The sequence below is a fragment of the Hylaeus anthracinus genome, unplaced genomic scaffold, assembly GCF_026225885.1.
Source record: "Hylaeus anthracinus isolate JK02 unplaced genomic scaffold, UHH_iyHylAnth1.0_haploid 5, whole genome shotgun sequence".
Taxonomy (NCBI): domain Eukaryota; kingdom Metazoa; phylum Arthropoda; class Insecta; order Hymenoptera; family Colletidae; genus Hylaeus; species Hylaeus anthracinus.
Window position 1 is genome coordinate 13,757,456 of NW_026535322.1, and position 13,332 is coordinate 13,770,787.

At 32.8% G+C, this 13,332-nt stretch overlaps 1 protein-coding gene across 1 annotated transcript; it reads right to left on the reverse strand.

Annotated features, from left to right (window-relative positions):
* Positions 1-7,996: 7,996 nt before the first annotated feature.
* LOC128895832 (uncharacterized) lies at positions 7,997-10,032 on the reverse strand. The gene is made up of 3 exons (XM_054158770.1): positions 9,047-10,032; positions 8,408-8,832; positions 7,997-8,347 (listed from the first exon to the last, which is right to left on the reverse strand). Exons 1-3 carry the CDS (start codon positions 9,234-9,236, stop codon positions 7,997-7,999), a joined length of 966 nt encoding a protein of 321 aa, XP_054014745.1. The 5' UTR covers positions 9,237-10,032.
* Between the last annotated feature and the right edge of the window lie 3,300 nt (positions 10,033-13,332).

Below are 13,332 nucleotides of genomic sequence, written 5' to 3' on the forward strand. Positions count from 1 at the left end.
ATGTATCAAATGAATTTTAAGTTTTTTTAATATTGTAATGGTAATAAAAATATAATATAATATAATGCAGCAGTACTCAGTGTCTACAGAGAATTTGCTAGTATTGCTATTAAAACGAGTTTTTAAAATCCAACAGGTTATTAAACGGACCGTATATTCTGACGAAAGTGTAGGAAGTCAGAAGTAATACTTTTGAACATTAGTCTTTCAGAGAAGCTAAGTAATGAGAGAGTATATATTACTTTCATAATCAGTTTTATTATCCGCGCATACTTTGTGAACATGAAAGAAACTACATCTATGTTTATAATTCTTTAATGATGAAAGTTTTCAAAGACCTTTGAGTGAAGTTTAAGTTCAAAATAATGTAATTTGATGAAAGTGTTTTTAATATGAAAAGAATCGATTGGGGCATGGCAAAGTATAATTAACTTCTTTTTAAATTTCGTTGAAAATTTTCAAATTCTTTTACTGCATGATGTGAATGAAACCAGTTTGTATTATTTAATATTGAATGATGTATTAAAAAGAATGGAGATGGGTCGTTATTTTATTTCGTGGTGGATTCTATTACAATTTGTTTAAATAAAAAAAGCACTTTATTCTTTTTATTTGAAAAATGTTCTTATGCTTGAATAATATTATTTGTTTATGATTCTTCTTGAATTTCAGAATAGTACTCTTTCATATTGCAAGATTAGATTGTGTGTATATTGTATATGTTACATTTTCCTTAAGAGGACCACACATTTAGGAGATCAAAACGTAGATTTATTCTAAAATATTATTGTATGTTACTCAGTGTTTCCCATAAATTATCCAAAAAGTTACACGTTACCTATTCAAATGAAACAGCTCTAAACTCTATATATATTATTTATATTAGCTTAAATTTATAAATAGTTTGGAAAGCAAGTTTCATGAATAATATATATATATAGCAATTGTAATACTTTATTCTAATGATATTTAATTCTAATAATCTAATATATACCTAATAAAAAATATATATAATAAATATAATAAATATATATATATATATATATATATATATATAACAAATATAATAAATATATATATATATTTTATTAGGTATATATATTGTTTTTTTTTTATTTAAGCATATTAAGCTTTATTTCAAGCTTATTTAGCTATACAAAAGAAAGGTACATAGAGATTTACATATCAGAATAATTAGTCGCGCAATTACAATTGAATATTAGATTTTTTAATAAAACTGAGCATATAATAGCACGCCCCTATATTTGGAGCATGTAGAAGCAATTTGATATCTAAAGGAGGAAACACCTTATATTTTCGTAAGCTCTTCAACAAGTCTAATCTTTGAGAATTATATAATGGGCATTGCCAGACTATGTGATTTATATCTTGTTTCTCATAACTACACGTACATCTTCCATCGCTAACGATGCCAACACGGGACAAAGAAGCAGCCAAGTGGTAATGGTTTTATCTACACCTGTTGATAGTTACAATGCTTTCTCGTGAAAAACCCTTTTCAACATACCACAGTTTGTTATAGTCTTTGTAGTAATAGAGAAAATATTCGTTTCCTTTTCTTTGTCCCTGTGCTACTATAACTTCCTTCGTGTGTGAATTACACTTATGTTTGAAGGACTCACGGAAATCGATAAACGGAATCAAAAAGTTGCCGTCTGGTTGTACTGCGCACACTTCTTTCGCCTGGTGATCGGCTTGTTCATTTCCTTCAATCCCAACGTGTGAAGGAATCCAAAAAAATTCTATTTTCTGATTATTTTCGCATTTCTGGTTGAATTCGTTATATTTTCTTTTTATTTCTAGAATTAGGTGGTTAGTTCTTAGATCTATTTTTGGATTATGTAGGCATAAAAGGGCGCTGAGAGAATCGGTGAATATTTTAAAGTTCCGGATAGTGTTTTGAAGGGCAATATCGAGCGCATCGGACAGAGCTAAGCATTCTGCCGTAAAAACAGAAGAAATATTCGGAATGCCTTTACTAATCGCGATATTGAGTTCCTTGCAAATACAGAATGAACCAGGAAGCTAATCCTACGGATTTGCTTTCATCGGTATATATTTCATACGATTCGTTATTAGATATTATTTTGTTTACCATAGCATTAGGATCATTGTTGTCTGTAAGAGACCTTCCAAGTTCGGAGTAGAAGAAACAATGGTATTGTAGTCGCAACAGTATATGTTATACTGATTACACATGTGCAGCGTTTTGCTAGAGACCATAATTTCATCAATGCATTGTTTTATGAGCTTATTCTTTTTGCGCTTATTCTTCTTGTTTTTAGTGTAAAAATATTTTATTGTTTTATTGAGTTGTAAACTAGTATTTGAATGAATCTTGATTAGGAAGCCCTTACACAGAAATGCTACCCTGTCCCTGACGAGTGGAAGTTTAGATTCTGCTAATAAAATATTTGTTGGTGTAGTTTTACGAAACCCTAGAGCTGTTCTAATAGCTGAATACTGTATATTTTCCAATTTTTCTATAAGTCGTTTTTGCGTGGGGTAGTATATGAAACCACCATAGTCGATATATGACCGAATAATACTCTCATAAAGAGTTATAAGTGTTACAGGGTCCGATTCCCACCAGGTGCCGCATAGATACTTTATGATATTAAACGCCTTCATACTTTTTTGGTGTACATGATTCAAATGTTGTATGAAAGAGAATTTATAATCATATATAATTCCCAGAAATCGAGTGGACTTACATGATTTCATACATAAACCATTAATCTGAATTTCTGTTTCACCTGGAAGGATGTACCTCTTATTAAAATGAAGAAACGTTGTCTTTGGAGGGCACAGTCAAGCCCTAGGAGCAGGAGATATTTTTGAAGGGTTATTATGACTTTTTCAATAAGATTTCTGCATTTTCGAAGTGGTGAGATCTTAGAATACAATGCTATATCATCTGCGAATTGCGAGATAATTACATTTTTAGGAAGATTATCAGTTATGTCTTCAACATATATCAAATATAGAAGCAGACTCAAAACCCCACCTTGAGGAACGCCTTTATGGACTAATCTGTATTGATTATCTGTAATATCTGTGAATACCTCCCTTTCGTAGGTGAGGAATTTAACAAATGTGATTAGTTGAGCAGAACAACCAATAGATGCCAATTTTGTTAATAAGATATCATGAATTACGTTATCAAACGCTCCCTGTACATCCAAAAACACTGTAAGAGTTTTTTATTAATTTTTATTAATTATTCCGTCTTCCACATACAAATTTAGATTAGCAAGATTGGATAGACACGACTGCCCCTTACGAAAACCAATTTGGCTTATCGATAAAAGGTTATTATATTCGAGCCACCATGCAACCTATTCTTAATTAAGGTTTCAATTAATTTACAAAAACAAGAAGAGAGACTGATAGGGCGAACACTTTTATCATCTGGGTTCCTAATAAAGAGCATGTAGGATTGTTTCCATTGTACCGGGTAGGTGTTTGTTCTGTACATCTGATTATAAATATCTAACAATATTAACTTATATTTAAGGGGTAGTCTACAGATAATGTCATAATTGATCCCATCCATACCTGGAGCTGATTTTGAGTTTCGGGAATTTAGCGCTAAGTTGAACTCAGTCAAGTTAAAACACGCGTCAAAGAATGCGTTAGGATTGGCTTCGGGCAAGAAGTTAGGGTTAGTTGTGGACCCATGGAGGACTAATCTTGTCAAAGGCTGTGACTATTTGGTTGTCGATGCAAGGAATCTCTGATATGTGGGTCATAGTGTTCACCCATTTGTTTTTTAATATTTTAGCTCTATTCCATGTGAATTTCATATTAGTTTGGAAGTTAAGACTTTTGGCAAAATCTTTAAAACTTTCCTTCTTTTTGTATTTGAATAGTTTTTTGGTCTGAGCTGCCACCTCTTTATAACTTATTAAATCTAACATATCCTTTATGTGTTCCCATTTTTTATATGATGCCTTCCTTAGTCTTTTCATTTTGTCGCATTCATAATCAAACCACGGAACCGGATTTTTATGTTCGAATCGGATTATATTTCTTTCTTTAGGTGTCCTGATTTTAATTGAGTTCGCTATTATATTTATAAAGATATTATATTTTTCAATCGCTGGAAGTGAGTCATAGCCTGAATAGAAGAATTGTTCGTACGAATTCTCCCAATATGTAAGAACTTGACTCCAATAAGTGCAACAGGAGTTTAATTTAAACGATTTCTTATAGTAATGTCTCTTCTCTGTATTGATAATTATAAACATGGGGAAGTGGTCAGAGCCCAAGGTTTCATATGTGTGAAGTTAGCCCCGCACTTTTCGAATTTTTGATTTTTTTAAATTGTGCTACATTGTGCTACGTTTGTGCCGTATTGTGCCGTAAACCGCAATTTTGTACGTCAAAGCGTACTCAAGAAAATAGAACAAAACAAAATTTTTGATAGCTCCGCACTTTTGCCGAAACAAACTTTTTTTTCTATAGAAAGATGCATACTAACTTGTGCTACATTGTGCCATTGATAGAAACTCGTTATCTCTACTCATTTTGCAGAAAAAAAAATGTTGAATTTTAAGGAATAACAAATTTAATATTCGCACAATTTGCGAACGGCAACAGATAATCGAATTCTGCAAGATGTGCTAAATTGTGCTACTTACAATACACGAGACATATGCGTTAAAAATTAAGATTGGCTCGAGGGTCAACAAATTGAACAAAAAACGGTGGAAGTGATTAAAAATTTCGATATTTCCGAATTTCTTTTCATTGTGCCGAATTGTGCTAGACTGGCACAACAACTTTTTCTAATTACAAAATCTCGTCAAATCGCCAGATTTCGCAGCGTTGGCAAAGTTAGGAATCAGAATATTCTGCGAATATGTTGAAAACGCGTATTTCTCAACTGTAATGAATGGTTATATAAGAAAATATATTTTGTATATTTAGTTTTAATATATGATACCGATAGATAATATACATAGGACTGGGTCTGAGGGTTATGTAAAAAACGACACGTATTACACACTAAATGTTTAATAAAAAACAAAGAAATGGAGTTTGATCAGGATTATATTACATGTCTCGTTCTCGATGATAATATTGTAGATTTTTAGAGTATGAGTAATAATTCGTTATTTTAATTATTGTATTATATGTAACATTTTATTTTCTTATAATTGCACGTGCAAACTGGTCATTGGGGGCTTGAATCGGTTTGTTATTAAACTTGAAAAAAGTTTGAGAACCTGGTGCCCATCCCGCACTACGTCTTATGTCTGAGATATCTACACCTCTTTTATGAGCTGCAGATACCGCTGCGTGTCGCGTGCTATATGCTGTGAATTGGTTGGTATCAATACCCGCTTTACCTAGTAGTGACTTAATCCAATGGCCAATAGTTTGCGATGATACCTTGCCAAAAAGTTTCATTGTTGCAATAAATAAATTTTTTGTATCGCTATTTCTTAATGTTTTAGTATAATCTATGTAGTCTAAAACTGCGGATGCAACAGATAATCCTGATTTCTCTTTAAAAAAAGGTAATATTAAATCAGGTTGAAAAGCTCCGGCCTTTGACGTTTTAATCTGTTCCGTAATTTTAATACTTATTCCCGAACTATTTATTTCTATATTGTCGATATTTATTAATGCTAAAGTTTGCAATCTTTGAGCTGTTGTCAAGGCTAATAAAGTTGCCACTTTTTCCATAGCGTCCTTTAATTTCAATTTATTAAGTGGATGAAGCTCTTCAATGTAATTAAGTACCGGTGTAACATCCCATGTTGTATCATATTTCGGTTTGCTTGGTCTCCGTTTAAATACACCTTTTAAAAACCGATGAATTAATCCATCTTTATTAATATCATATCCTGAAATTAAGGAGATTGTGGAACGAGTGGTATTTAATTTACTATAGCTTGCATCGTCTTTGAAAAGAATATTTAGAAAAGTAATAATATCTGTTGTTTTTGCACTAAATATATCTAAGTTTCTTAAATGAGTAAATTCCCACCAACGTTTTAAACTACATTCATATTGTTTTAAAGTCGCTTTTGCGATAGAGTCAACAACCACATCTATGGTTTCTTCTACTAATTCTTTTCTCAAGAAAGCTGACCTGATAACCTGCCTGCCACTAACGAAAGGTGGGATGTTAGCGGATGACTCTCGTCTCTGTAAGGAGATATTAATAACGTGGAATTAGGTTTAAAGTTTAAATATAATAGCGGGTTCTATGAGGAGCGATGTAAAAAGAGGATACCACGGTTGCGTGGGCCACGAGGGTACTATTATAGTACCGATTGCTTTATCATTAATTATTTTTCTTAATGTTCGGAGAATGAGTGCGACGGGAGGAAAGGCATAACAATTTTTCCATGATATAGTGAATGCATCTACAGCTTCTGCCTTCGGATCTGGGAATCTAGAATAAAATCTTTTACATTTTTTATTCAATCTAGATGCAAATAAATCTATTGTAAATGAATCAAATTGTTTCTCCACTTGTGTAAAGACTTTTCGAGAAAGTTCCCACTCAGAATCTACATTAACATTACGTAATGCTTTATCTGTTTCTATATTTTCACTCGAAGGAATATACGATGCTCTTAACCATATACTTCTCTCTTCGCACCACTTCCAAATTTTTCTTGAAAGTTCACTAAGATGTGAAAATTGTACACCTCCGGCTCTATTAATATAAGAAACAGCCGTAGTGTTATCTAATCTATGTAATACTTCGCATTGCGATAATTCTGACGCAAAGCATTTTACTGCAAAGAAAGCAGTCAATAACTCAAGATAATTAATATGGTTTTTCTTTTCTTGCTTGTCCTAAAAACCAAAGGCCTCTGAGCCATTACAGTAATAACCCCAACCTGTCAAGGACGAATCAGAAAAGATTTCGATAACAAATTTTTGCAATCTAATTGGATTCGATCCAATAACTGCATTAATTTTCCACCACTCAAAATCTTCTAACATAATTTTAGTTATACAAATAAGTCCTTTGTAATTCCCACCATTAAATTTCAATGCTAAATATTTTTGTTTTTCTAATCGTTTGCAGTGAATAAATCCATAAGCCACGGCCGTACATGCCGTTGTTAAGACACCCAGAAGTTTAGAAAATTGTCTAATTTTATATGACTTCCCGATTTTAAACTCATTCACTAGCTTTACTATTTGGGTTTTCTTATTATTCGTTAAATTTAAGGAAAACTCAACTGAATTAATAATGAATCCTAAATATTTACATTTCTGATTAGCAACTAAGCAACTCTTTTGATAGTTAATGATAAAACCTAAATATTCTAATGTTTTAACTGCTTTCCTTACATTTTCTTCACATATATCTTTAGATTTATGGATAAATAAAAAATCATCCAAATATAATACCATTATTATTCCCTGGAGTCTTAATTTATTAATAATCGGTTTCATTAATTTAGTGAGAACGTATGGGCTAGTGCATAAGCCAAACGTAGGCATACAAATTGAAATATTTTCTTATTGAATATAAATCTTAGAAACTTTCTGTGACCTTCGAAGATGGGGACTAGAAAATATGCATCTTTAAGGTCTAAAGAACTCATATAATCTCCTCGGGTTAATAGACTTAACGCAGACCTAATATCCTCCATTTTAAAATGTGGGGGTCTGATAAACTTATTTAACTCTTTAAGATTAAAAATAAAACGATTTGTACCATCGGGTTTTGGAACAAGAAAGTAAGAAGAAATGAATTGTCCATCACATTCATTACATGCCTCTGTAGCACCTTTCTTTAAAAGTTTATTAATTTCCCTTTGCAGTTTTTCCATTTCTTCGAAAGAATGATCTTTCTCTTTTGGCGCAATGTTTTGAACGGATGTTTCCACAAACGGAATTTTATAACCTTTTAAATAACTTAAAATATACTTGTCTGAAGTAAAATATTTCCATCTTTTTACAAAGTGACAAAGACGCCCTGCAGATATATCTACCCGAGTTATTTCTTCAACGATAATTGGTTCGTCGTCTGCGGTGTCAACTTGGTTGAACTCTGCGAGGTCCTGTATGACCGTGTCTTGAATTTTATCTGTCGACGCCTCTGATGTTGACCCACCTGTCGGTATCCCGCAGGTGGGTATTTCCAGTTTCCCTGCTCTCGTGCCCTTGGTATATATTTTTGTGGGGGCTTGTCCTTGATATTCGCACAAGCCTTTTCTATCTCTTTGACATCCTTGACTTTATCCTTCAGATTATCACCATAAAGCCATTCATTGGAAAACATCGTATCCACCATTGGTTTTACACTTTTATTTAACTGCGGTGTAATAAAAGATTTTCTTGCCACCGACTGTTAATGGAAAACATCAGTTAAAATCTGACCCGCATGGCTTATGTAATCTATAAATGCATTCTTATCTAAACCGTCCTCTGGGTGCTCTATCAACATAGAGACCGCAGCTCCTAAGGCAGCTATGGCCGTGCCCACGCAATTTTGCGTTTCCATAAAATGCTGGTCCCTCTTTTTAGCAATTTCTGAAAGCAATGGACTTATCTCCAGATTTAAATTAGGAGCTTCGGTATAAAATTCTCCTTTTCTATTATAAAGTTCCAGAATTTGCTTTTTATTCTTTTCTGGTAGACCTTCATTTTTCCATTTCAACCACGTATTCTTTAGTTCCGGATGATATTTCACCTTTTTGAATTTTGAATCATTGGGATCTATCCCCAATATCTCCAAAGCACTATTATTTAACGTTTCTGGCTCAGAATTTTCTAATAATTCTTCTTCACTTTCATCTAAATCGGGATTATTATTATCCTTATTTTCCTCGTCTGTGAATTAACGAGTGGAAGAGATTATTAAATAGCTCTTGTTGTGCAATTGTGATATTATTGTTCTTGTTGAACTTAAGCACGATAACGATAATCTTTTTGATTTTTTAAAGTCGTACGGACTATGGTAAGACCGTCTGGGTCTTACCTCTCAACTTTCGTGTGGAAAGAAGAGAATACTGAGCGAGACAATCATATCAGCAATTTTACTTACCAATTCTGATATTTTTTGCAGGTAGACTCTGCGAATTCTCCTTTTGTGAATTCGCTAGCGTCTCTACCATTTTAGTTAGGTTATCTAACTGTTTCTGTAAATTATCAAATTTCTCATCATGTCTTCGTTTAGAATGATGGTCCTCTCGTGATTTAGATCTTGACCGCTTCTTCTTCTTTATGTCAGACATATCTCAATAAGCTCTTCCTATAATTTATCTTAATTTTTGAGCGCTACGCTAAAAAACGTTCTCGATGCTTCGGCACAACGAAACAATATGAAGCTAGGGACATAAATAGTGAGAAGTAAGTAACGGAAAAGTGCCAGATTCATGTTCGATATGCGCTGAACGTTGTGATGTGAAGCATGACAAGCATAACTACAATATTATCATCGAGAACGAGACATGTAATATAATATATCGGTAATATACTATATCCGCACACACACACTCACGCACACACGCTTGCACACCCGCGCACGCACCCTTACGTGCACTCGTTCCCTCATACATATACGTATGCAACCACCTTTTGCGTTACTCGGAATCAACAACGTAAACGTAGCAGTATTGTGGCTCCTTTCTGTTTTTTTGTATCTTGTATATATTTTTACATATTTTTAATTTGTTTTTTGTTGTTTTTTTATATTTTTGTTTTTTTGTTGTTCATATTAATGTTATTTATAATATTATAAGCGTATATATAAATTATATATATTTAGGCACAAAACACCAAATAAAATTTGATATTCTGAAATGGCAAAAAAGTCCATCTTTTTTATAAACCATATAAGATATAAATATAAGATTAAAAAAAAAAAAGAAAAATGCATGAACATAATATATTTAAAATGAATTTGCTTTGCATGCAACATGGATTATTAAATGCGGTTTTATTTTATATTCTTTGGATTTGTTTCTTGTATTTTTAATTAAATCGTTGAATTTTATCAATTGAGATCCTTGATACGAATATCCTACATAGTGCCCGTTCTCATAGGTATCACCGTAACGTGCTACTACACCCGCTAAAAGAAACGAATCCTCGCCAACCTGAATTTTTGTCTGAAATTCTGCAAGAGAGTACTCTTTCTCTGTATCGTTTTCTTTTACGTCACATCTATAAATATTTGTTTTCCGTACTTTATATTTCTGTTCATACGTTGTTTACAGCAGATGGATTTATTATTTGGCATACCTTCTGATATTGCCATGGATACATGGATTAATACAGATTGACGCATGATAATGTGTAAACATACGGCGTAAGTTTTTATTTCTGTATAACTAGGATCGCCTTCAAAAACATATTGTGCAACATTTTCTACGCTTGAGAAACAGTTTATAGTTATATAATTTTTTTCGATCTGAGTTTTGAATTTATTAACACCCATTAATATTTCGGCTCTTAGTTTGTATGTGTTTTGACTGCAACCATTTTTTAAAGAATCAGTTCACGAATTTCATAATGGTGGTATCGGATGTTTCAATATTATTTTTATAATATTCATTAATGCATGCACATGCAATTATAGAAACGATACTGTCAAATCCGCATGTATTGGTAACAAGAACTTTTTTTTATCGATAGTTACAAAGGAACATAGATTACCATTTTGTAGATTTACAACTCCTATGCGCGTCTTTCCTGTATGACTTATATTCCAGTCCGGGCAATTGTCCAGATATGTTTTCCTTCTATTTGTTTGTGTTGTATTTTTATTTCTCCAATTGTGCTCTAAATTCAATTCGTTTGTATAGCTTGCTATAATACCCTTAGAATTAAATTCTACTTTAATATTTGTCGGAGAATCAGAGTCCGTTTCATACTTTCTTGATTGATTGAGCACAATTGTAGAATTTGATATGTCTTCAGACTGATTGCTTTCGTCGATAGTTGACATAAGTTCAGTCTTCCTTATCGAACTACTGATAACATCATTCTTTGTGGCTTACATATTATTATTAGCAGAAAGCAGAGAGTCATGTGTCGACAAAGCCAATAGTGATCTGCCCACAAACGATCTTAACTGAATAATTACAAATTTATCTGCTCTCATTGGACGTTTTTTATTCTTTAATAAGATATGCTTAATATCTTTCATCTCAGACTCTACAGATGATGAGCTAGCATTTATTTGTCCATATCCAAAAATAGGGATCATTACTCCCGAATATAATGGAAAATACACAAGGAATGTTTTTAGTTTTTGACTTAACTGCGCAACGTAATATGGATTATCCGTGTCACATTTTATTTTGGTTTCTGCTGACGTTTTGCGACAATCTTGAAGAAGATCATTAGACCACGATGCAATGTTACACATTGTTATTTCCGAATCAAAATCTTCATCTCGTATATTGTCATTATCTTTATCATCTAGTGACACCTCTTCGATGCCTTTTATATGATTCCTTATAAGTACACGAGCAGATTCCGATGGAGAATCATTTTCTTCATGATCTTTTCCAATTTCCTCGCTGAGGGATAATAAAATAATACTTTTTGCTATTTCCACAAAATGGCAAAAGTTTGTCTGCTTTGTTAACAAAGCTATAGCGCATACATAACATTTCTTTACTTTCGAATTTAGTTGCGAAAAGAATTTCCATTTAAACACCATATGCATCTAGTGGCAAATATCAAGCCGTATAAAGTATTTTGGCGTTTCAACAGAATGTTCTGTTAAAACTAGAGTAAAGCAAGTTGTTAAGTAATGTTCCAAGTTAGAATATTGGCCAAAAGTTTTCACAATAGCATTAAGTAACGTCATATCAAAATCGCATACGACTGATCGAGGAAATGGAAAATTTGCTTTTGTAATCGAATCAATACGCAAGAATTCACTTAACCAATATTAAATTGCATTGACATTTTGCACAGCGCTCAACATTTGAAATACTGGCATCTTATAGTTTCCTGTATTCGTAACGGCGTGATATAAATAAATATGTGATGATAGTTGCCCATTTGGTAAATTATACTTTTTTATTAATGAACCTGTTCCATCAATATAAATTGTATCGTGACAATGTAAGTAAATAATAATTTGTTCAGATGTCCAATAATGAACAAAAAATGGATCGTAACCTATACTATGAATGGAACCTGCATGATTTGTATATTTCATATTTTGCAAATTAGTATATGCACACGATCCTTTAACTTGTAAGTTGAGATCTTGTCTTTCTTGTTTCGCCTTTCTCAGAGTAGAAAGTTTGTATAGATGTGGGGGTTCCGATCATACAAACTCATTATTTTTGTAACTTCTTGCCTTCGCCATGTTGTCGCCGACAATGTACCCATTCCAAGAGATTGCGATATCTCTACTCTTTTTTTTCCACTCAAGGAACGTTTCTTTGTGTGTGTAATGTCTGCATTAAAATTTCTTACACGGCATCCATTTGCATATCTATGTTATCCTTAGGCTTATTAATAATTTTACCAATAAAATTTGATTGGCAATCTGGACATTTTGCATAAATTGTTTCATAAGTGCCTATTTCAGATATTTTGCATTGTTTAAACATAAATGCACATGGTAACTTCGCAGTTTCATATATAAGTTCGAAAATTATATTTATCCATCTACGGCGTCGTAATGAGTTATAATTTCTCTTTACTGATTCGCAATCTATATCGTGCCATGTGTAGATGACAAAATAAATGAGGATTCGTCATCATCAATACTTATATCAAATTCAGTAGTAGTAGGTTTATCTGAATTATGGCAACTTAAAACTTTCTCATATAATCTATGCCTGTTTTGTAACAAAATGGTGTAAATGTATTTCGGGGAAATCTTTCCCTCTATTAAAGAACTTAATTCCTTATATACAGTGGATTTTGGTCTAACTATTTTTCCATTTTCATTCAAAACGCATCTATATTTAGGACTAACTAATAATTTTTCTAACATGTTCACTGCCTTCATGGTCAGACTTATAAGAAAAATTCTGTACGAATTAAATTGTGAAATGGAGAATAAATTCGAAAAAGTATTTTATTTTATTTCATGAAAGAAATGCCAAAATTTGCATTTGAAGCAGATGCAAACGTGAAAGACAGCGTGTCGAACATTCGTCGTGACCTGAGCTAGGCAAGTCGTTCAAAGAATGTGATTTATAGAATACCGAATATTACCACGATTAAGCAGTAACTGACCTGTCCTGGGTAGGCCCTGCGGTCGTTTGATCGCGTTTTGTCGCGTTTTGAGAGTCGCGCGATCAACGACCCACGAGACGCACGCACACTCACAAATCCAAACGAAACAACAAAGAATGA

Excerpts from the sequence above, each read along its gene's own strand:
- LOC128895832 (XM_054158770.1), bottom strand. The coding sequence starts at position 9,236 with ATGTCTGACATAAAGAAGAAGAAGCGGTCAAGATCTAAATCACGAGAG. Across the intron at positions 8,833-9,046 it reads TGCAAAAAATATCAGAATTG|ACGAGGAAAATAAGGATAAT; the intron begins GTAAGTAAAATT and ends GTTAATTCACAG. Across the intron at positions 8,348-8,407 it reads AGGACGGTTTAGATAAGAAT|TCGGTGGCAAGAAAATCTTT; the intron begins GCATTTATAGAT and ends TTCCATTAACAG.